Source organism: Polypterus senegalus, chromosome 10 (genome assembly GCF_016835505.1).
Source record: "Polypterus senegalus isolate Bchr_013 chromosome 10, ASM1683550v1, whole genome shotgun sequence".
In the NCBI taxonomy this organism is placed as follows: domain Eukaryota; kingdom Metazoa; phylum Chordata; class Cladistia; order Polypteriformes; family Polypteridae; genus Polypterus; species Polypterus senegalus.
In genome coordinates this window covers 19615865-19641869 of record NC_053163.1, presented here as the reverse complement: position 1 = coordinate 19641869, position 26005 = coordinate 19615865, and the positions used below count along the sequence as shown (strand labels likewise).

At 39.3% G+C, this 26005-nt stretch overlaps 1 protein-coding gene across 1 annotated transcript in view; it reads left to right on the top strand.

The window, feature by feature from the left end:
* The window catches only part of LOC120538127, a 56730-nt gene extending 30980 nt beyond the window's left edge, over positions 1-25750 (top strand). The window contains exons 7-11 of the mRNA XM_039767561.1: positions 14142-14194; positions 14719-15300; positions 20592-20628; positions 23065-23748; positions 25397-25750. Of these exons, the coding sequence (XP_039623495.1) occupies positions 14142-14194; positions 14719-15300; positions 20592-20628; positions 23065-23748; positions 25397-25428 (1388 nt within the window). The 3' untranslated portion in view covers positions 25429-25750. The remainder of the gene's footprint in view (positions 1-14141; positions 14195-14718; positions 15301-20591; positions 20629-23064; positions 23749-25396) is intronic.
* Positions 25751-26005: the final 255 nt, after the last annotated feature.

Genomic DNA, 26005 nt, shown 5'->3' with positions numbered 1-26005 from the left:
ACCCAACATTTTATTTGGGTTTGTTTAATTGCTTCACATATTGCTTAGACAATGAGAATGTTGTGTCAATGTAAAACCCCTAAATCATTTTTCAGATGTTGTTTCTTGTAGGACAGTGTCTCCCATCTTGTAATTATAACTGATGTTACTTGTGCCTGCTGTTTAGCACTTTGCCCTTCTTCATTTAAGCTGCAGTGTTTGTCCGATTCTGAAGATTGTCCAAGTCTTTGTGATTTTTTTTTGGTGCCTCTTCAGAGTCTGCCTACCTTTCCATTTTAATTTCTATAATTTTCTCTTAGGGCATTATCTAACAAAGTTCATGAAAATACACATTGGAACTGAACTATGATCATTTTCTCTTTTATTTTGCAGTGTCTGGGAAAGGACTGTTTGGTTCTGTCTAATGGCTCCTCTGAATGGTTATTTTCTTTCTGGATGCTGAGAAACATCTGAGACATCTCATTTAATTTGTAATGCATATTAATACTTTTACCTATTAGTATGAGTTATCTTTTAATATTATGTCTTAGATACTTTGCTTATAAAAGTGAATTAAGGTGATTTTTTAGGAAGCACAAGTGTAAAACTGTGAAGCTGTTTGTTCAAGTGATAAACCAGCAAAACAACTGTGCAGTAACAATAGATAGTGGTAGCCATTGATAAAGTATTGTTCCTCTACTATGGCTCAACTAATGGTTCCAAATGTATACTGTTGAGTTTTAGTAAAAATAACCTTCCACAGGCTTAACTTAAAGAATGGATCCATTGCATTGGAATGTGTAATCGATAAGATAATTTTCTAAGTGAGACTTGGGTATATTGATTTATGCCTTAACTATCTGAGATAACAACTGCAATGTTAAGATATTAGAGCCTTGGCATCTTGTGGGAATCTAGCATTGTATACTGCTGGCTCAAACCATCCATTGTGAAGAATGAGAGATAACATGACAGTTGTGGTGATGTGACATGCCAAGGCTATACAGACTGGCTTTGTTTTCTTTGCTAGAAGTCATAATTATTGATGGATAAGAAGAAATAAGGAAATAGTCCCTCCCAAAAAATCAAAAGATGGGTAGAAGACACAGCTTAATTACTTCAGCCCCTCTCTCATCTTTTGTTAGCAATAAGACCTAATGGCAAATATACTATAGATAATGAAAAGACTAACAGGAATGTATTAAAGCTATAAACACTTAATATAAACAGGTTTAATAATACAACAATAATTTAGAAGAGCAATAATACAAGAGTTCATTCAAATGCATTTTAAGAAGGGTTGACACAGAACACCACTGTCTGCAGCAGAGAATGAGTGAGAGACCTCCGATCAGCACTCACGAAGATGACGATGCAGTGTTTAGCTAACATCAGAGAGTCCACATCATACAGTATGAAAGAAGAGGCAATGGCTGCTTGGTGCTTTTGGATGCCAGTGTCTCCTTCAGGCTGTTATAAAGCTCTTTTGGAAAGAATCATTCAGCTATTCTTGTTTAGATCACTGTGTCAGATCTCTAATGTTTAATATCGAACACTTAATAAGATCACGTTTAAGTCATACTTGAGTTCTTTCCTGCCATTGCTCCATTTTGAAAACTGTGAAAAGCATATTTACAGTATATAGTGATTTGGGCAAGGAATTCCAAGAAGTGTGTCAGCGTGAGCATCACACGTGTACGGGTATCTGTTGTGAGGCTCAACTGTGTTTTTTGTTTATTTTAATGTTTTTGTTGTTTTTCACTGCTCTATGTAATATGTTGCAAATTATCATTTTGCTTTGTTTATGTATTGATTATTTTAGTGTATTGTTTATTTTATTGCCAATAAAAGTATTTTTGCTTCTTTTTCCTGCCCTATCTTTTTGTGTCTTTTTTAAAAATTCTATAAATACATTCTAAAATGTATTGTTTATAATGGACAAGAGGATTTTCTCTCCTCCTTTTTCTGAGCATCTTCTGAACTTTTTGATATATAAAAGCCTTAGCCCCATTTTGTGACCTGTGCAGGTTAAAGGCTTTTTGAGTTTGGGGCTAGGCTGCCTGGCATGTGGCCTACCTATGGTCCCTTTATTTGTTTTTTCCAGTTTTCACATAATGCTGCAAAATCCTGAATATAAGTGCCAACTGAAGGATCAAAAAACTGATCTTCTAACCTCATGATATCATCCTTCACTGTTCAGCTGGTCAAGACAATCAGCTGATCCCTACTTTTTTTCTTATGGTCTTCTGTGCGTCACTGCCTATCTTTTGTTCTGAGTGTCTCCTTTTTCCATTATTCCATATACCTTTATTTTATTGTACACAACCACACTCTTTCTGATGTCCTATCAACATAATGTTTTTCCTTTGAATGCATTGCTGCCAAAAATTTCTCAATTAATAGATGTAAAGCTTTGGAAGTAAACAAGTGTCTTCTTTGGGGGGATCTCCCTTCTATAACCTAATTCACTTAAAATACGTGAGAGCATAGATTAGCAAAGCCAATGCTAAGTCCATTGCTATTTGTGATTAGGCTTTAATATGTTTAAAGGAAAAATGACTGCACTGAATGTGATGAGGTATATCCATAACAGCCTGCTGTTGATGGAAATTAATAGAAGATTTCTTTATCTTTGCATTAACTTACTCTTTCCTTTTTTGTACATTTTTACTTTATTTTACCCCTCTCTGCGCTTCCAGGCCCTTCACTTTCTGCACACTTTATTGTATTTTAGATAACTCCATAATCAATAATGACAAAGTCAAAGCATGTTTTCAGAAAGGTTTTATTAAAAACCAAAAGCAGAAATCTCTCATTCATTTAATTATTTAGGCCCTAAATTTAGTACTTTGTGGAAATCCCTTTGCAGCAATTCCAGCTTTGTGTCTTCTTGGGTAAGTGTCTACAATTCTTTCCTAACATATCCTCTCAAGCTCTATTAGATTGGATTTGAAACATCTGTAAGCTGCCATCTTCTGGTCTTTCCACACTTGTTGTAGGGGGCTTAGGTCTGGGCTTGGGCAGGACCATTTAAGGACAATTAGTAGTTCCAGACTTCTTCCATTGCACAACTATAGTCACCACTGTTCTCCTGAAAACACTCTGAGCTTTAGAAGAGATTTTATCCCCATGCTTTGATCTACGCCTCACCACAATCTGATCACGGAAAGTCTACACAGAGCTCCTTAGTTTTGTGTCTTGACATGCAGTGTGAATTGTGGGACCTTAACATACACAGGTACACATGTGCCTTTCCAAACCACACACTGTCCAGTCAATTCAGTAGGCCATAGATGGATTCCAAAATTAAGTTCTAGACACATCTCAAGTAGAATTAAACCAAACAGGAGGCACTTGACCACACTTCACAGCAAATGCTCTGAATACTTACAGTTGTGCTTGAAAGTTTGTGAATCCTTTAGAATTTTCTATATTTCTGCATAAATATGACCTAAAACATCATCAGAGTTTCACTCAAGTTCTAAAAGTAGATGAAGAGAAACCAGTTAAACAAATAAGACATAATATTATACTTGGTCATTTATTTATTAAGGAAAATGATCGAATATTACATATTTGTGAGTGGCAAAAGTATGTGAACCTTTGCTTTCAGTATCTGGTGTGACCCCCTTTTGCAGCAATAACTGCAACTAAACATTTCCGTAACTTTTGATCATTCCTGCACACCGGTTGGAGGAATTTTAGCCCATTCCTCCGTACAGAACAGCTTCAACTCTGGGATGTTGGTGGGTTTCCTCACATTAACTGCTCGCTTCAGGTCCTTCCACAACATTTCGATTGGATTAAGGTCAGGACTTTGACTTGGCCATTCCAAAACATTAACTTTATTCTTCTTTAACCATTCTTTGGTAGAACGACTTGTGTGCTTAGGGTCATTGTCTTGCTGCATGACCCACCTTCTCTGAGATTCAGTTCATGGACAGATGTCCTGACATTTTCCTTTAGAATTCTCTGATATAATTCAGAATTATTGTTCCATCAATGAAGGCAAGCCGTTCTGGCCCAGATGCAGCAAAACAGGCCCAAACCATGATATTACCACCACCATGTTTCACAGATGGGATAAGGTTCTTATGCTGGAATGCAGTGTTTTCCTTTCTCCAAACATAACGCTTTTCATTTAAACCAAAAAGTTCTATTTTGGTCTCATCCGTCCACAAAACATTCTTCCAATAGCCTTCTGGTTTGTCCACATGATCTTTAGCAAACTGCAGATGAGCAGCAATTTTTTTTTGGAGAGCAGTGGCTTTCTCCTTGCAACCCTGCCATGCACACCATTGTTGTTCAGTGTTCTCCTGATGGTGGACTCATGAACATGAACATTAGCCAATGTGAGAGAGGCCTTCAGTTGCTTAGAAGTTACCCTGGGTCCTTTGTGACCTCGCCGACTATTACATGCCTTGCACTTGGAGTGATCTTTGTTGGTCGACCACTCCTGGGAAGGGTAACAATGGTCTTGAATTTCCTCCATTTGTACACAATCTGTCTGACTGTGGATTGGTGGAGTCCAAACTCTTTAGAGATGGTTTTGTAACCTTTACCAGCCTGATGAGCATCAACAACTCTTTTTGTGAGGTCCTCAGAAATCTCCTTTGTTCGTGCCATGATATACTTCCACAAACATGTGTTTTGAAGAGCAGACTTTGATAGATCCTGTTCTTTAAATACCACAGGGTGCCCACTCACACCTGATTGTCATCCCATTAATTCAAAACACCTGACTCGAATTTCACCTTCAAACTAACTGCTAATCCTAGTGGTTCACATACCTTTGCCACTCACAAATATGTAATATTCGATCATTTTCCTCAATAAATAAATATTGTATATTTATTACAAATATTATAATATAAGTATAATTATTTTTGTCTAAATGGTTTAAATGGTTTCTCTTTATCTACTTTTAGGACTTGAGTGAAAATCTGATGATGTTTTAGGTCATTTTATGCAGAAATATAGAAAATTCTAAAGGGTTCACAAACTTTCAAGCACAACTGTACATAAATAAGAGATTTCAGTTTTAAGCTTTAATAAATTTGCAAATTGTTGTGAAATCTTGATTGTAGATTGATGAGCTAAAATGGCAAATGAATCCATTATAAATTAATGTACAACACAATGACGTACAGAAAGTGAAGGGGTCTGAAAATTTTTCACTGCAGTTCATAGTTGTCCTATGACATTATATTATGCATTTTGCCATTTTGTACATTAAGTGGGAGTGTGGTGAGAAGCATTCTGGATTTCCATGCTGGTGTTCTATTGTTTCTGTTCATATCAGAGACCATATCAGATCTCTTGTTCTGTCAGCTTTGGTTGCACAGTGGATGTGAGGGAGTATTTGCTATTTGCTGTTGCACTACTATAATCTAACCTATTCATTTATTTATTTATTAATACATTTACTTCTGTATTATAACATTTACTACTGTGTTTACTTTGATCACAGAAAAGAACTTAGCAGGGACTGAGAAGCAGTACTGATGGAAATGTCTTTCAAAATGAACACTGTCCCCCTCTCCCAGGAGATGGCACTGTTCTACAAAAACTAAAAAAGTAAAACACTTCACCGCATTGTTAAAATGTTTATGACAAACTCAACTTTGTTGTCTTAATCACATTTTTGGAGTATGTGAAATTTTCTTTGTGGCCAGTCCTGCTAGCCTGCTTCCAGGTTGTTTCGGCTGGTGGCCAAGAACACAGCTTGATGGGACTCAGCAGCAGGGAGACATAGAATTTAATGCTTGCTCATAATGCCTTGTCGGCACAACTTGCTTTCAAACTCAGGTGATCTGTTTGAGTAGCTGGCTTCTCTGCATATCCTGGCCAAATGGCAGTATGGCAGGCCTCCTGGGCAGCATGTCTCTCGCAGGTCTGGACGTAGGTGCGTAACCCTTTTCTCCCCTCAGAACCTTTGTCTCAAAGGTTACATAATCTCCAGTTCTTGCCCTCATGTTGAAGAGTGGCAACTACAAACTCCATATAGTAGAACCAAGCTGAAGTATCTTATGAAGCAATGAAACACACCTGAGGAATCACAATCACCTGTAATGCCAATTGTTCAAAACATCATGGGGGCACCATGTAGAAAAAGTGTTGTCGTTCCTATATGGTGGGACTGAAATGTATGCAAATACCTTTAAATCAAAGTTTGCAATGTGCACTTTAATCATGTCTGAAGTTTTTGATGTGTAACAAGGGGCTACAGAAAGGCATATCAACAACAAATGTGCCTTTGTCCAAAACATTATGGGGAGTACTGTCTATGTATGTGTATATATATCTACTGTATATCTATATATACTGTTCAAAAAAATTGAAGGACCACTTGTTAATGCGAGTTTAGCATCAAGTCAATGACACTTCTCGTATATTGATCTGGTCAGTTAAGTAGCAGAGGGGCTTGTTCATCAGTTTCAGCAGCTTTGGTACAACAATGAGACAATCCCCAAAACAGGAATGAACGGTTTAACAGGTGGAGGCCACTGACATTTTTCCCTCTTCACCTGTTTTTTCATTCGTTTTGCATTTGGCTATGGTCAGTGTCACTACTGGTAGCATGAGGCAATACCTGGACCCCACAGGTAGTCCAGCTTCTCCAGGATGGCAGACACATCAATACATGCCATTGCCAGAAGGTTTGCTGTGTCTCCCAGCACAGTCTCAAGGGCATGGAGAAGCTTCCAGGAGACAGGCAGTTACACGAGTAGAGCTGGACAGGGCCCCTCGTAGAAGGTCTTTTGCCCATCAGCAGGACTGACCGGTATATCTGTTCTTTTGGGCAAGGAAGAACAGGATGAGCACTGCCAGAGCCTACAAAATGACCTCCAGCAGGCAGGCCACTGGAGTCAATGTCTCTGACCAAATAATCAGAAACAAGACTCCATGAGGGGGCCCTGAAGGCCCGACATCCTCTAGTAGGCCCTGTGCTCACTGCCCGCCCAGCATCATGGAGCTCGATTGGCATTTGCCATAGAATACCAGAATTGGCAGGTTGCTGAGTGTTTTTGATGTTTGTCCCACATATACAGAGGGGCATGAACCACATGGTATGCTGTAGACTGTCTTCTGTGTCTCTGCTGTTGATTTCCTGCTTTTAGCATTAAACAGGACCGTGTGCAGAGTGTTTGTATGCTTGTGCGTTACTTTGATGCCTGATCTGGACAGGATACGTGCCATACCTGCTGATACCCTGTGATGATAAGGAAGTGTGTGCCAGGTGGGATTGGGCTATAGCTATAAGAGGGGTGTACAAATGTGAACAGGAATTTATGCGCTACACTTTATTTATTGAATAAAAGGAAACAACTTACACGCTATTTTTCTATGTAGTCTCCTGTCACTGCAGTACACTTGTTCCAGTGCTCAAGAAGCTTTTAAATCTCAGAAGAGTAAAAATCTTTTCACTGCAGGTTGACCCATTCTTGCACAGCGCCTATAACCTTCTCATTCAACTTGAGTTTATTCCCTCCTAAAAAGAGAAAATGTGGACCAAAGAGATGATAGTCCCTCTCTGAATGACTCGCACCAATCATACATTCCCAAAATTGATTTTTAGGTCTCAAATAAAGCTGAGATGGAATGACTCCTTTATTTGTCAAAAATGTAATAATAATTTGCTGTGTTCCGTCATGTTGATAATAAATGACAGGAATGGAGGAAAGAGCACTCTTTATAAGAACAGAGCAAGAAATTTACTGTTTTTAAATGAATATATATACATGCTATATTGCCAAAAGTATTGGGACTCCCCTCCAAATCATCGAATTCAGGTGTTCCAATCACTTTCATGGTCACAGGTGTATAAACGTATAAACTCAAACACCTAGGCATGCAGATGGCTTCTACACACATTTGTGGCAGAATGAGTCGCTCTCAGGAACTCAAAATTCAAGCCTGGTACCGGGATAGAATGCCACATGTGCAATACGTCCATTCATGAAATTCCCTCTGTACTAAATATTCCACGGTCAGCTGTTAGTGGTATTGTAACATATTGGAAGCGATTGGGACCAACAGCAACTCAACCACAAAGTTGTAGGCCACGTAAAATCACAGAGCGGGGACAGCGCATGCTGAGGTGTGCAGAAGTCGCCAACTTCCTGCAGAGTTAATAGCTACAGATCTAAGGATTAGCTGAAGAACAGTGCGTAGAGAGCTTCATGGAATGAATGGGTTTCCAAGGTCGAGCAGCTGCATCCAAGCCTGACATCACCAAGTGCAAAGCGTCGGATGCAGTGGTGTAAAGCTCACCACCACTGGACTCTAGAGCAGTGTAGACATGTCCTCTGGAGTGACGAATCACACCATCCGATGGACGAGGTCTGGCTAGGAGAACGGGACTTGCCTGATGCTTCTTTTAATGCTTCAGCATGCAAAGTCATTTTGGACAATTTGATGCTCCCAACTTTGTGGGAACAGTTTGGGGATGGCCCCTTTCCTGTTCCAATATAACTGCGCACGCACCAGCGCACAAAGCAAGGTCTATAAAGAAACAGGTGAGCGAGTCTGGTGTGGAGTAACTTGACTGGCCTGCACAGAGCCCTGACCTCAACCCGGCAGAACACCCTTGGGTTGAATTAGAGCAGAGACTGTGAGCGAGTGAGCCATGCCTTCTCATCCAACATCAGTGCCTGACCTCACAAATGCTCTCCTGGAAGAATGGCCACAAAATCCCATAAAACCACTGCTAAACCTTGGGGAAAGCCTTCCCCTAAAAGCTGAAGCTGTTATAGCTGCAAAGGTGGGCAGACGGAATTAGTAGGGATATTAAGCAACTCCATATTAAAACCTATATAATTAAGAGTGGGATGTCATTAAAGGTGGGTGACAACTCCATATTAAAACCTATATAAATGCTCTCCTGGATTAAGAGGAAAGGCTGAAGCTGATGTCAAGGGTAACTCCAGTTCATATGCGTGTGTAAAGGCAGGCCTCCCAATATTTTTGGCAATATATCATTATATATGTGTGTGTATATATATATATATATATATATATATATAGTGAGAAAGGATCTATATAGGCTCCCAACCTGGCCACAGAGACACAGGGAGGCACGTGTAAAAGTCAAAGAAAAAAGACTTTATTTACTTCATTTGTGGGGTATGCCTTCCTCGTATCCACAGACACAACACAGTCCCACACAAGCACACAAAAGCAAAACATGAAGCACAAATATACTTTCTTCCTCCACTCCTCCTAGGCAGCTTCGTCCTCCTCCTCCCGACTCTGGTGCGTCGAGTAGTGGCTACAGGCTCCTCTTATACCCCACCTGGAAGTGTTCCATGTGATGACTGACCCAATTCCGGCCGCACTTCCGGGCCTGGCTGCATCACTGCCCACATGGGCTTAGAAAGCCGTGCAGCTCCCCCTGGCAGTGGCCACGGAGCACAACAGGGCTGAGTTCCGATGTTCCCTGATTGTGGTGGCCCCGTTGCAACCCAAGGGGGCTGCCACCAAGTGATCTGGGGGAAGTAATAGGACTCCCATGGCTGTTCCCCCAGATTCAGTGCCAAAGGGGTGTCCCGTCCGCCACTATATATATATATATATATATATATATATATAGCAGATTGAGGAGGTTTCAGACCCCTTCACTTTCTCCACATTTTACTGTGTTGTTGGATTATTTAATTATGAAGACTTTTGCGATTTTCCACCCTCAATAAGACAGAATGGCAAAGTGAAAATGTGTTTTAGAAAAGGTTTACAAATTTACTAAAAACCACAAACAATTTATCATTTTGGTGTCCATGTTAACTAATGAAAGGTGTTTTGTTAAGGAAAATATAATTTGTAGCCAATATAAGCTATGAGGTGAATATGAGCTTTCTAGAGTCAACAGCAGTCGACAGTAATAGCTTTGCTATTTTTCAGCTCATTAGTGAGGCCAATGGGAATGCATATCTTTTGCTGAAAAGTATAAAAAAAGTGAGTGAAGGAAATACGTTATGACCCTCTTCTTTTGTTTTAGCCACAGATTTCCTTAATTGTCTGTTTTTTATGGCCAACCTGATTAATTTCTTTTTTTAAAGGTTCTCTATTAAGGATATCTAATTGGAAAAAGTTAATATGATTCAGTTTTTGGTGGTCGGTGTTGATTTTCTGTTTAAGTGCCCAACCCACCTGTAATAGAGATAAGGCAGACAGCCATGTACAAAGAGTTTATTTATCACAAGGTAAACTGTATGTTAATAAAAATTTACTGATAAATCACTGATACAAACCTGATACTTAATGTACCTAGCAACATGCAAGCCAACATGCCCAGCTCTGTTTTTGTATGTAGACCTTTGATTACAACTCAAAAGAAAGTAAATTTTTCTCTTGCAACTGCTGTTCTCAGTATTAATTCTGTGCATAATAAGGACAAGGCTGGCTGGATGTGTCTGAAGAATCCTTTTGATTGTTTAATGTATTTGAATTAATTGTCTTTTTGAGTATCAGTCTTCTTGAAGCAACTGATAAATTTACCAAACTTTTAAATATCTGTTTAACTGCAGCACCACTTCATAAAAACAATACATAGTTATATATTTGAAAGAAAGGAACAAAATAATAAGTTTTATTGGTCCTTCAAATTAATTTCATTAAACATTTTCAGAGGATATACCTGTATACTATTTGAACTGTGGTCTGGTCAGAGTAATTCAATACATATGAAATTTTCATTTTTGTGAAAAGACATAGAATGGGTATTCTTTCTTTCTTTCTTTCTTTCTTTCTTTCTTTCTTTCTTTCTTTCTTTCTTTCTTTCTTTCTTTCTTGTTGCAAAGTGTGGCTTGTGAAACTTTACAACTGTTTAACGACTTTTTAATGGAAAATGAAAACCAATAACTAAAAAAAATCATAGCAAATATTTAAACAATATGAAACATCAAAGACCAGATAAATATAATCATTCATTAAAAGATATTAGTTGGAACATCAAGGGTGCTTGTCATGAACTGAAATGAAAAAGTTTTGTCAAATCCTGGTTCATTGAAGTCAGATTTTGCTTTCTTAAGGGAAACCATTTTAAATATTAAAGAACAGCAAAGGGATTAGAAAAAATGGGGTAAACAGACATTTCATTAGACGTGTTAAGATCAAGTCAAGTCTATTGCCACGTGTCCTTCTTTAATTCTAATGTGTGTGTCTCCTAAAATAGTTGACCAGAATAAAATACCAATAAAGACACAGACAAATAAACAGCAGGCAATACAGGGATGTATAATTATTTAGACATGCACACATAAACGTTATATATATAATTATATATATTTATCATTTTTTTTTCTGAAATTAGCAGACCTTGAGCCAACAAAAGTTTAGGGGAGCCAGTGGGTCCCTGTTTAATTGCAGGTTGGGCCAAAATAAACAGCACGTGCAGGTGCTAAAATAGAAAAACAGAGGAGCACTCCTGAGCGATCCGTCTCCTTCCAGTCCCTAGTGGTTTTATGTAGATGATGTGGACTCAAAAGCATCCATTTGATGTTCCCCTGAACTACAGATGAAAAATAATGTGGTGCCCCCTTTTTTCCTGGGGTGGTATGGCTTACCTGAGCAAAGCCCAGAGGGTGCCTGACAATATACACTCATAATATTTTAAGTTATAGTACTTCTTACAATATTTTGTACTATGACACTTTTCACTAATAAAACCAGATGAGTACAAATATTAATTCATGCAGCAGTCTCTGCGTAATTTACTCTGCTTTAGATCATCCATCTTGAACAGCAAACACGTTATATAAACTGCCTCAAAAATTTTAAATTAAAAAATAAAATCATAAGCTGTTCGGATCTCTTCAGATTTATTCACTCATATTCGAGACATAGTTATTCACGAACTGATTACTAGTTATTTCTGACCATGAAAGTCAGAACAGGTCAGAAGTTTCAGGCCTTTTTGAAGTTGTGGGTCCCAAACTCATCACAGGTCGTGCCATATGATGCTTTCTGAATAGTATGGCATTTTAAACAACTGCAGGAAAAACAGGTTACTGAGGTTTGAACAAAAGAGATAGAGAGAGAGAAAAAAGCAAAGCAATCAAACGCAAGAACATGGGAATGAAGGATGAAGAGCAGAAAATATAAAGACATTTAAAACAAAAGCTAAAACCAAGAAATAGGCACATGTCCAAAATACGACAGAAAACAAGCCAAAAAAAAAACAAAAACAAAACGCAGAAATATTTTTATGATTCACATTAATAAAATATGATTCAGATATAAAATAATATAAAGGTTTTGTGCATGGAAAACAATGAATAATAAACAGTTATAGGTTCTAACTGTGGAAAAGTGAAAAAACTCCCTCTATAAAAAGTCAAGGATAAGATAACAGACTTTATAAGTCTTTACAGTTCTTCAACACCCAACCGCTATCTCCTGCCAACAACAGAGCCCTCCAATCAGCTAAACACAGTTTTTAATAACATCTAAATAATCAGATGCCCCTCTTTCAACCACACCCTCACTATTGTTAAGGACTGGGGGGTCGACTCATTTTCTTTTATTTAAATATCCCACAAGTGCCCAAGCAGGTGACTGTTATGGCTGTGACTCTCAGTGGCTCCCTGGATTGTAAACTTATCCTCAGTGAAGCTACCGCCAGGCAGATAAATGCTTCCTATAACCTCAGAGTAAAAATGCTTTTCAAAAATGCCATTTGTCACTACTGCTGCTAATGTCAGAGACCTGCTACTGTCAGTTTTAAACTAAATAAGAAGATCAGGTGGTGGCCATTCATACGAATGAAAAAAGCAGCCAACAGCTTTGAACTTGTGCAAACGTGTTGTCAAAAATGAAACCAGATGCTATCCTGGCAGCTTTAGACTAAAGGCACAAACACACACACTGGTCCTAAACTGGAACTGCCAGTTAATGAAACCTGCATGTTTTTGAGGAAGGGCAAGAAAAACAGAGCGTTTGGAGGAAGAGCAACACAAGCACAGGCAGTCTGCAAAAACCCACAGAGACCATGAAAAGCTGTGTTTGTGGTTACAGAGACTGTGATTTTGGCTTCACGCAGACATTCGCTATGACAGAAAGAGAAGGAGAATGAGAGACACGGTTAAATTCTTGTAGTTTGTGGTTTTCAGAAACAGAAATTAAAACAGTAAAGATTCAAAACAGAAACCAGAATGCACTAACTCCTTATCATTAGCAGCTACTTTTTAAACACAAATTTGACGTATATTTTTCAAAGTGTAGCAAGGAGAGAGATAGAGACTGAGAGGGAGAGGGAGAAAGAGTAATCGAGCTTCAGTCCTTAAGGATTTTGCATAGTTTGACTTATTTTTTAACATGTAAATATTATCACACATGTGCAACTGGGGATCATCTTCCAGGCTCAACTCAGGAAAGTGATGCCACGATAGGATAAGAGGGGCCACTGTCACTCAGGGTATCCTCTCTTTCACCCACAGCTGTGAACAGATGCCCAATGAAGGCACCCAAGCCCGGCTGTGATGCCCAGAGCAGGCCCCGCTCCTTCCATTCAGGACGCCATAAAACATTTTAGCTCTGAAGGTGGTGTCTCATTCACGACCAACAGTGATGATTACATCCTGCCTGAAGAAGGGGTCTGAGTTGCCTCGAAAGCTTGCATATTGTTAGTTAGCCAATAAAAGGTGTCATTTTGCTTGACCTTTCATGACCAACAGTTGTTACTGAACAACAAAAACAGAAAGACAGACATCTGTTTGTGCTGATTTTCTGGCCAACCATCTGTTCCTGCTGTGCTGTAGTGCACCCTTTCATTTTTTATTTTACTTGACTCATTAGAATGGCACGGTGGCACAGTGGTAGCACTGCTGCCTTGCAGTAAGGAGACCTGGGTTCGCTTCCTGGGTCCTCCCTGTGTGGAGTTTGCATGTTCTCCCTGTGTCTGCGTGGGTTTCCTTCCAAAGACATGCAGGTTAGGTGCATTGGTGATCCTAAATTGTCCTGTGGTGGGTTGGCACCCTGCCTGGGATTGGTTCCTACCCTGTGCTGGCTGGGATTGGCTCCTTGTGACCCTGTATTAGGATATAGAGGATTTGACTGACTTTACTCATTAAACTGGGCTGCTGAGTTGGACCCCAAACAATTTCTGCTCTATTGTTCTGTTCTGTCATAATGTATTATTTCTTTAATTCTTAATTTGTATATAGGCTATTTTGCTCTGCTTCTTGAAAAAAGCATGAATGAGTTACTTTTAGGAAAAGTAAAAATTCAATAATCAATGAAACAACAAAATATAGGAATATTACCACACTGGGAAAAAGAACAAATTCCTAAGGTCAGTTTGTTTCAATTAAGTACATTAAATTAAAACTTAAAACTTATATTAGCTAAGACCTTGTAGTAAATATCTGCAGTAAGTAAGTAGGATTTGAGGGATACCATCAACTATTTTAAATCATTTCAAGCTATGATTTTAGCTGTAGTGATTGGTTCTGATGATGGAATACTGGAATGATAAATAAATTCAAAAGCTCTTTGCTATGAAATCATACCAGATTGCACAGGCAATCTGTAAAAGAAAATGAAAACACAGTGCTGTTACTGAATCATCCATCAGCATGGAAACCAAACTCTCCACCTCATTACATTATCAGCGTTGCAAGCTAACAAACCTTTCTGAGACTTGAACTTTGATACTCACTCCTTTTAAAGCTATACAAATAAACAGGTTTGCTTCCGAGATCTCAGTCTGAATTTCGTTTTTGAAGGATGACAGTCTGAATTTCTTTTCTGCAAAAAAAAATGGATACCGAGTCCTTTCTAAAGGATTCCTTTAAATGTTCAGTGTGTTTGGTGTTATTGAAGGACCCTGTTTCAATCCCTTGCGGACACAGTTATTGTAATGAATGCCTTAAATGTTACTGGGATAAAAATGACAAGAACAAAGACTACTCATGTCCTGTCTGCAGAAATGTTTTCAACCCCAGGCCTCACCCTTACAGAAACCTCTTAGTTGCTGACCTAGTTGAGAACTCGAAGAGAGCGATGAGCTATCATACTGAAGACAGGACTGCTAAACCTGGAGACGTTGCCTGTGATGTGTGTATGGAGAAGATCCAAAGAGCCGTCGAGTCGTGCCTGACATGCATGGCCTCCTTCTGCGAGAGTCACGTCCAGCCTCACAGACACTCTGAAGCTCTAAAGAGACACAAACTTGTAAAACCGATTAAAGATCTGCAGCAGAGAATCTGCTCAAGCCACCAGAAACCTCTGGAGTTCTTTTGCAAAGAAGACAATATGTTTACCTGCTCTCTTTGTGTCGTTACCAAACACAGCGGACATGAACAGGAGCTGGCAGGGGATCAAGTAAGTCTGTAATAAGAATTGTGTGTTTTTGCTTCCTTATTGCTAACTATGAATAATTGATATGGTGCAGTGTGGAAGGCTTATTTAATTAGTAAGAATTATAACCTGTAAGAGGAGGCAGGGTTTCTATTAAAATTATAAAATATACTTTCACTTAAACACAAAATTTCCCATGACAAATTATTATATACTATCATTATGAAAAAATACTTTAACTTTGGCTTGAAAATAATAGAATCTATTTTTTAAGGTTGTATATAAAAATTGCATAGATTTTTTTATTAAGCTAATATGTTTAGTTTGACGAACTGTGCTCTACTTACATGGGATTTCAACCTTTTTGAAAACGTGCCAATTCATGTGTACTTTGGATACTCGAGTCCCCCTTCCCCTCAACCAGACAAAAAATACATCAGGATGCACACATCGTAATAATATCGACTATCCACGATACATACACATCGTAATGCAGGCTGTTTACATTCATCATATGATTCAAGCCAAGAACTTACTTTATTCAGTGGGATGGTTGAGCTTGTTTCTCACAAAACATCTTATGAATTCGGGGTTCAATGCTGGACACAGCTAGTCTGAAATTGTCCTCCACTGTTAGAAAACGTGAGCAGTACTTGCTTTTGATGTAGGATAGGATGGAAAACATCTAATTATGTTATTGGATAGTGGAATTTTTCTCAGTACCACTGGCAAACTTATCTCTGTGTATAGTTCTGGAACTCTCCATCACTGCTAGATGAATTATAGTCTCTGCAATTGTATATGACTTTTTTGCTTTAGTGATCAAATATGCCACTTCAAATGAAGCTGTCAGTACTTTAACTGGTGCAGTGGTTTGGCTGAGCAAAGTCTGTCTTGGGCTTTAGGCGGCGTGGTGGCTCTGAGGCTAGGGATCTGCACTGGCACTCAGAAGGTTGCCGGTTCGAATCCTGAAAAAGAGACTCTTCTCTGTTGGGCCCTTGAGCAAGGCCTTTAACCTGCAATTGCTGAGCGCTTTGAGTAGTAAGCGCTATATAAATGTAAACAATTATTATGATTATTGCCAACCTTAACTCTTGACGGCGAAAAAAGTCAGCGGGTTTATCTTTGAGGTTGAAGTTCTTCATGATCAACAGTTTTGTTAATTTAAAAGGTTTTAGACTGACATTTGTAAGGACCTCAGAACCTAGAGCGGCATTTGGGGGTGGCAAATGGGGCATGCCTAAGAAGGCCCCGCTTTTGAAGTCCTTGTGTCCCGTTCAAGCAGATATGTCAAGTTATATTCTCCAGTATATATATATTTCAGATGTTTCTAAGAGGAACCCTTTTAAAATCCCTCTTCAAGGTCAAATTCCGAACATGTATGTCTTTGAAAACATTCCATAGTCCACCTTCATTGCCAGTATAATCCCTTCCTAAAATAGGTATAGCCCATTAGTCGCTGGGTTGGCTTCTGTTTTGATTTGAGAAGAACTGATGGCTTGTCACTTATCACTCATTCGTGTCTGGAGAGCCTAGCATTGGTTCTTAGTTGAGTCTTTGGTTCAGTTTGCCAAAGAAGGCCTCGTTGAAACAGTGCGGGGATTGTTTGGCAGTGGAACGCGCAGAAACGATTTATTACTGGTTTAGCCATATCGCTGTCAACACTATGAGTGGAAGGGATCATGGTGCACTTTTTTAATAGATTATATCATTATATTTTGATAAAGTCCATATGTTATCTTGCAAAAATTTAGCTGAATACTGTAATGATAACATTATTTTTATTAAATTCGCACGCAAGTTTATACAGTCCATACATACCAGTAACAGCATTTGACCTAACCGGCCCTACGTGGGTTTGTTCAGCCCAAGGCCCCGCACACCCCTAAGGCCACCTCTGCTCAGAACATATAACACATTGTGGACGTTGTTCGATTTTACTATGATACAAGTAAACCCATATTTTATGTACCGTTTATCATAGTTCCTTTGCTTGCTTGCACTTTGGACGGTGTGCTTTCTTTGTTCCGATACTAGCGCTGCTTGTGCTGTTGATGGCTCATCATCATTAGGTTCAGCGGTAGATTTGGTTGCCACTGTCCTGACATCTTCGCTGCTGTCAGTTACATTAGGAGTATTTCTGTTGCCTTTTTTTTATAGTGTCCAGCCACTGTTTCATTTTTAACCATGAACTCTTTAGCCTTCTACAGATTTGTCCTTTCTTAGAAGCAGCACACATAAACAAATGGTCACCATAACAGATACGGTTATTGTTGTGAGATTACCCCCTAGAGGCTGAGTAATGAATTAGTGACTTTGAAAGATAAATAAGATTTCAAACTGAATTTCGATCAAGTTTTGCACCCCTGTTGACATGTGTCCACGGCCCCACTCGGAGGGTACGCCCCACATTTTGCCCTACAATACAGATTATTATGGTGCATCTAACATGCAGAATTTGTGTAATGCATTTCCCAAAGTCATAACAAGAAACAATACACATACAGCTTTCCCCTAAAATCACTTTTTGCTGATCAGATTCAGATGAAAAATATTTCAGTACTGCTGTGGACCTGGTAAAGAGTTTCTCTCCACAGCTATTTTTCCAATATTACAAAACCTGTGGTCGAGTTTCAACCGAAAACATCAAAAATACAGTCATAGAAGGCAACCAAAAATGTCATGCAGGAAGGCACTGGTTGTGGCAATTAGGAGCTCATTCAAGATAGAGAGTATACTGAAAAAGTGAATGTAACATAAAAGGTTACAGATGTTTGATCGGTACGCCCTACGATTGTTTGGCTTGTTACAGTGTGATCCTGCGGCACTGCATTGTGAAAGATGGAGTTCACTTTCCTGTATTTTGTTACTTATGCACACTTTGGCCAATGTAATTGTTAATAAAAAGCAACGTGACTTTTATTTGTATTTTAATCATGCATTGTCCCCATGAAAATCTAGTACCCTTCTGCTAAATTTGTCCTGGCACTGACCTAATTTCCACAGCCACAGGGAGATGGAGTGTAGGTATCAAAAGAGTCCTGCTTGCAGCATACATTCTTTCATCAATTAACTTTACAATTAATAATTCAAATTCTGATCCATTTATGCACAGTTTCTTATAATAAGGTTTATAAATAATATAGCATGTTAAATAAGGATTAAGTGTAAGAAAGAAAACTCAGTGTGTAAATGACACCTTTGGAGCTTTAGTATATAAGTTGCACAGGAAAGCCCTAAAGGATGGATGTTCTGACCAAGATGGATGATGTTCCTTTCCTGTGACGGAACTATAAAATGGAAGGACAGGAAGAGACAGCCTGTGAGGGCTGTATACCCAACCCATAAACTAGATGGCTGGATCACCCAAGTGTCTCGGAATTGTAGTCTCATTGGGCAGCCCTGCTGGGTCCCAAGAGTGAAGCTACCGAGAATGTGTCTCCTTATTCCGTGGAGCTTGTCTCCATATGTCTGATCTGGAAGTGTTTCCTTGGTTCAGTGTCATAACAATGGAGGTCCTTACAGGTCTGGCATAAAATGAGCTGCCTAATCTTCCCTAGGTAGTGTAATACAAAGCTCATCATTCTTTTTTCGGCTACTCCCATTATGAGTTGCCACAGCTGATCATCTATTTCCATATCTTTCTGTCCTCTGCATCTTGTTCTGTGCCACCCATCACCTTCATGTCCTCTCTCACCACATCAATAAACCTTCACTTAGGCCTTCCTCTTTTTCTCTTACCTGGCAGCTCCATCCTTAGTACCCTTCTCCCAATATACCCCTCATCTCTCCTCTGCACATGTCTACACCAACGCAATCTCACCTCTCTGACTTTGTCTCCCAACCGTCCAACTTGAGCTGACCCTCTAATGTCCTCATTTCTAATCCTGTCCATCCTCGTCACACCCAATGCAAATCTTTACATCTTTAACTCTGTCACCTCCAGCTCTGTCTCCTGCTTTCTGGTCAGCGCCACCATCTCCAGCCCATATAACATAGCTGGTCTCACAACCGTCCTGCAGATCTTCCCTTTCACTCTTGCTGATACCTGTCTGTCACAAATCACTCCTGACACTCTTCTACACTCATTCCACCCTGCCTGCACTCTTTTCTTCACAAGAACGTCCCTGTTACGTGCTGTATATTAGCATAATTCAAACCAATGATCAACAGTAAACCAGGCTGAGACTGAAGGTGCCTTGTGCCATTATTGGGATTTTAAGATATGAATGCAGCGTTTCTCAACCTTTACATATTTGCGACCCAATTTTTCCTAACAGTTTTCATCGCGCCCCCCTAACGTTTTATTGAAAGGAGCCCACTAATACCAATTTGTTCTTTTTTAATTAATGATATATCATAGATTCATATTCTATTATACCTACTTAGCTTTTATCAACATTTATCTAACTCTATATTTATTTTTCTAGTATCAGAATGTAGTTTAAGTTAATTTGTTTTGGTTTCAATAGATGTATTTTTCATATTTTCGATTCTTTTCTTTTTTTCACATCTTCGCGCCCCCCTTTTTGTTACTTCGTGCCCCCCTATGGGGGCCCGCCCCACAGTTTGAGAACCACTGACTTAGGGAATGGTGGAAATTTTCTGTATCTTTAAGCCAATTTCCATGGCAAGTTCATAGTGTATACTTTTTCACGTTTCCAATCGTTAGCAAGTTTTATACTTTAGGCTCCGGGTCTTTTGGCAACTTTTTGACCACAAAGAGTTAAAAATGGTATAAATTCTGCAATCTTCCCTGAGGCTAGCATTGGAGAGAGGGGGTGCCTGCACTGGAACAACTGTTTGGGCCTCACCTAGGTGTTCATTTCAATGCTTGTTTTTATTGTTAAAAACTACAAAAAAAATAAAAGTTTGTTTCACTCAGCTTGAAAGATACTATAAAATTTGGCAGTACATTTCATTTTGTACTTTTGTGCATTGTTAGACTGAATGAAACAAGATTTTTAGAAATAATTAGCAGAAAGCTTAGTAGCATAATTGTTTTTTAAAATTGCAGGTTCAACAGGAACTGAAGGTAAGTGCATTTAGAAAGTCCAGGCTTCTCAAAAATGGTTTTCACATTAAGTTGTTAAAAGGAAGCACAATTCGTCAAACAAAGATTTGGGCTCCTTCCACGAGAAAACAAAGACATCTTTTAAAGTCCTTTGCTTGTTCATCTTAAACAAGATCTGCAGCATTTTTGAAGAGCACAGCATCTTCTGAATGCTCATGTCAACAGCTCAAGCTATTGTCTTGAATTCCTGTCATATTTAATTAAATTTTTTTTAATACTGTTTATTCTTCTCTCTTTATAGGAGATGACTTCTCAGAAAGTTTTACAAAAATCACCAGGTTTGTAAACAAAATTTTTATTCTGTTTGAAGTTAAGGTTCAATCTGTAGATTTTTAAGTATAATATATTTCCATGTGGGTATTCAGACATGATAACACCAGATCTGGATTATCAGAATTTGACTATTGTCCATCCACTCTTAAAACTGAAAATAACTCCCAAGTCCAGGTGGAGAATAGTTAAGAATCTAATGAACTGTATAACAACAACAACAATAACATTTACTTATATAGCACATTTTCATACGAACAGTATAGCTCAAAATGAAATAAAAGGAAGTTAATTTAAAAGATCAGGTAATAATATTATACAGTATGCAACAAAGAAACAGGTAAGTTGGGATGGCCAGGAGAACAGAAAAAACAAACAAACAAAAAAAACTTCAGTTTGTCTGGAGAAAAAAAAACAACAAAATCTGCAGGGGCTCCAAGGCCAAAAGAGCACCCAGCCCTCACTGGGCATTCTACCTGACACAGACGTTCTCCATCAGTCCTCTTGGTTTACAGGTTTCACATGGAAGAATTTGATGATGATGGCCATGTGGACATCTGGGCCATACAATCCATAAATGCAGGGGGCAGCTTGGTGCCTTGATCAGGTGGTGTTGGCACAGATTGCTGCCACAGAAGAGCTGGATAAGACAGCAGAAAATAGTAGAGATTAGAATGGAATTGTATAATCCAGAGGAAAATGGTAATTCAATGCCCTAATAGTCTAATAAGGATTGTGGAAGTAACCCCCAGAGGGAGACAGGAATAGTTCAATCAATCAGTCTTTATTCAGTCACAGATGAGTACATGGATTTCACGTTACAAGGCAGAAGAGCAAAGTTTCCTTGTTTCAATTGGCTTTTAATATAAATTTTCCTCCCTCCTCCTTCCCCTTACTTATCAATAAGCATAATATGTTTATCTGAGCATTTCATTTTACATTGCGTGAATTGGCTAACCGTTTCTATTTTGAGTACATTGTTAAAGGGGCCCTACATTAGGAAAAGTCATCTTTCCTGTGTCTAATGGATGAGTTCCATAAAAAGAAATTGTTCTTGGTCAGCTTACTGCACCCTGTCTTATGACAGACGCCTGTATGAATAACCTGCTGTTAGAACAAAAACAGCTTTGTTCATTTTTTTCATCCCTTAGTAACTTTGCAAGCAGTTAATAATGTAGCTACGAAAAAGCCATTTTAAAATAATGTATTTAATAAATGTACCAATTATCCCTAAATGTGCAAAGGCAGCAGCTCTGGGAATTTGGTATTTTTAGAGTGACAGTAACAGCAGGTGCTTAGGCTATTAAAGTGAACTCCTACCCCACATCACTTGTTTTACTTTTGATTAAGACTAGAAAGACATAACAGACACACAATTTATAAATACAAAAGTTACACTGGGCCAAAATACCCTTGTGCAACACTTATGAAACCTTGAAAAATTAAAAGTATGAGAGATTTGGATACTGGAAAAATACTTTGTAAGACTTTGTAAGATGCTAGAGGTCACTGTTTCTTCTTTAAACCCAACAGGCCGACTCTGACACAGGGTAAAACTACCAAGGAGATCTTTAATGATCTTTTCTTCTTTAAACAGTGCCCAAAAGCACCTCCGCCACCATACACAAGCAAAACAACAATAATCATCACACAAATCTCTTCTCCACTCCTCCCACCAAGCTTTGTCCTAGCCCCTCCCAACTCCAGCTCCTTTGCTGGATCTCCACTAGTCCTTTATATAGTCCTTGACCCAGGTCAGATGGAGACTTGTATTTTCTTCAGCCCGTAAGAACTTCCGGGCTCTATGGGAAACAAAAATCCCCGTGTCTCCCTGCAGCACCCACAGTACCCAGCAAGGCTGAGAAGCCGAACTCCTTCTCTCATAGTACCCTGCGGGAATCCAGGGCACCGCTAAGCTACAGGGAAGTCTCCATCTAGCGTCCTGGGTGTGTCAGCCGGGTTGAGCTGCCAGCCGTCCATCACAACTTTCATGGGGACAGTCTGCAGCACACCCTTAATTTTCTAAGCATGTTCACATCAACTCTGAGACGAATCACTACCTGTTAATGTTAAGTTGAACAAATTACATTATTCTTATTTTAGATTTGAAGGCATCCATCAACATCTGACATCTTCCTATTAAAAACAATTTATATTAAATTGGTGTACAGTTGCCAGTGTTTTTGTCTGAAACATTGTTAATATTTTTATCTCATAAATACTGTAAAAAAAAAAAGATGATAAAGAAATGCATATTCTGCACTTGAAAGACAAACTGAAGTTGTCTGGCAGTCAGTCGTAGTGTTTTGCTTGATATGATTTCATACATGTGGTTACCTGCACACTTTTAGTTTCTTTTAAATGTTAGCTTCTTCCTTGCTTGGTGCAGCTGCAACGCCTGCCTAAAATATATTGTTTTCTGTTTTTTTTAACAATAAATACAGTAGAAGACACAAATACAGCTCAAGGGAGAGAAAAAGAGTTGCGAATTGTGCTGCTTGGAAGAAGTGGAACTGGAAAAAGTGCAGTTGGAAATCGAATCTTGGGAAGAGACGTGTTCAGAGCAGAGTACAACAGTGAATCGGTTACCGTAAAGTGTGAAAAGAGAAGCGCAGAGATCGATAAATGGCGTGTTATTGTGGTTGACACACCAGGCTTCTTTAACCCACGTTTCTCTAATGAGAAGGTTTCACAAGAAGTCCAAAGATGCATTGAAATGTCTCCACCAGGCCCTCATGTATTTCTTGTGGTTGTCAAGATTCCTCATTTTACTGAAAAAGACAGAGAAATATTGAACATAGTTCAAAATATATTTGGTGAGAATATAACAAATCGCATTCTGATCATTTTCAGTCATGGAGATCGTTTGAAAATCACCATCGAAGAATTCATTAATAGTAAGGAAGGCCTAGAAACTCTTATTAAGCAATGTAATGACAAATATCATGTCTTCAACAATAAAACAATAGGCTACCCAGAGACACTGAACTTTTATAGAATAATTGATCAGATAATGTTGGAGAATGGCGGTCGCTGCTACAATGAAATGAATGAAGACGAGGAGGAATATGTCCACATGCCCGAAATACCTCAAAGGAGAAGAAGCAGCATAGATTCACCACCAGCATGTAAGTAACAGCAGAACTGATTGTAAATCAATTAAATTATTTAAAGGATAAGTTTAGTGTTTTTCAAGTTGAAATTATTTTTTCAGGGCAGTGGGTAGCGCTGCCGCCTCGCAGTTAGAACACTCAGGTTCGCCTTCCGGTTCCTCCCTGTGTGGAATTTGCATGTTCTCCACGTGTCTGCATGGGTTTCTTCCCACATTCCAAAGACATGCAGGTTAGGTGTATTGGTGATCCTAAATTGTCCCTAGTGTGTGCTTGGGTTGTGGGTGTGTGTGTGTGTGCCCTGCGGTGGGCTGGTGTCCTGCCCGGGGTTTGTTCCTGCCTTGTGCTCTGTGCTGGCTGGGATTGGCTCCAGCAGACCCCCATGACCCTGTGTCAGGATATAGCAGGTTGGAAAATGACTGACTGACTATGATCTGAACACAAACAAACAAAACTAATAACTTCTAACTTGGCAGTCCCAGTAGCAGTGAGACACTATACAGGTGCACTGCTGTTGGTATAAAGGAGCCCCAATACATTCATATGGACCTCCAAGTACTTGTAGGGGTGCACCACCTCCACATCCACTCATTGGATGGTGACCAGACATAGATGATCTTTGGTGCGGTGAAAGTCAATAAGCAGTTTCTTGGTTTTGCTGGTATTAAGATGCAGACAATTCTGTTTCTACCAAGAAACAAAGTTCTCCACCAGACTTATATTCTCTGTCTCATCCCCTTGTTAATACACCTCATAAGTGCAGAATCATCTGAGAATTTCTGCAAGTGATGTGACCTGCTCTTATTTTTACAGTCTGAGGTGTACAGAATGAAGAGAAAAGGAGACAGGACTGTTTGTTGTGGTGCTCACATCTGTATAACAAATATAGTTCTTGAGTCTCACGAACTGTTGTCTACCAGACACCATAAACACCCACCTACATATCTCTGAGGTTAAAAGGGATGGCTGGATGTTACTGAAGGCAGTGGAGAAATCAAAAGACAGAATCCTCACAGTGCTTCCAGCCTTATCCAGGTGAGAATAAACCTTGTGGAGTGACAGATCATTGCATCCTCAACTCCAATCTTTGTCCAATAGGCCAAACTGCCTTGGGTCCAAATGGTCCAGCACAAGAGGACTCATATATTCCTGTTCCAGTTTCTTATAGATTGGTGTGATTCCATTTGCCAGTGTGAGGCTTGAGTCTCTATACCAGGCTTTGATAGCCCCTTCTAACTGCTGATGGGACACCAGGACACTGTAGAGGGAACAAAATGGACTAAAACTGAATGACTGTATGGACAAAAACATCTATGTTATAAATGTATAAAGATGTCAAGATATTATCTCAGCATTGTTGAAATGCTTCTATATGGGGTCATATAGGCGTTATTGTATCTTGGAGCTAAAATGCAAAAAGGTCATCTGAAGCTGTGCTGGCAGCAGGTATGATAACAATTGCTAGGAGACACACATATTAAGTTGGCAGCCCCTCAAAGAGAGCATTCCAGCATGGCAGCAAACTGTTTGGGATAATGGCAACACATTCTGTGCAATGCTCTTGGACAGATTTTATGAAAATACATATTGTAACTGCCTGCATGCAGAATTCAGTTGCAAACTTGAAGTGTAATCTGGTTTATTTTTGTTTTGTTTTGTTTTACAGTGTCTGTTTCACAAGCTTTTAGCTCCTTTTGATGGCTCCTCTGAATTGTTTCTCCTTTGGGACAACTGAAGAAGATCCTGAGACAACATACTTATGATACTTACTTGACTTGACTTGCTCACCTATCTGACGACTAGCACATCATTTTCATATGCGTGTATATAATGTGTTAGGTACTTTGCTCAGAAGAGTGAAGAAAGGTGTGCTTATTAATCAAAAGTGTCAAAAATGTGTAACTTTAATTGCAAAAGGAAAGGCAGCTAAGAACTGCACAGGAATGGAAGATAATGTTAGTCAGTCAGTCATTGTCCAACCTGCTATATCCTAACTACAGGGTCACGGGGGTCAGCTGGAGCCAATCCCAGCCAACACAGGAACAAATCCCAGGCAGGGTGCCAGCCCACCGCAGGACACACACACACCAAGCACAATTTAGGATTGACAATCCATCTAACCTGCATGTCTTTGGACTGTGGGAGGAAACTCACACGGGGAGAACATGCAAACTCCATGTAGGGAGGCCCAGGGAAGCAAACCCAGGTCTCCTTACTGCGAGGCAGCTGCGCTACCACTGCGCCACCGTGCTGCCCTAAGCTAATGTTAGCCATG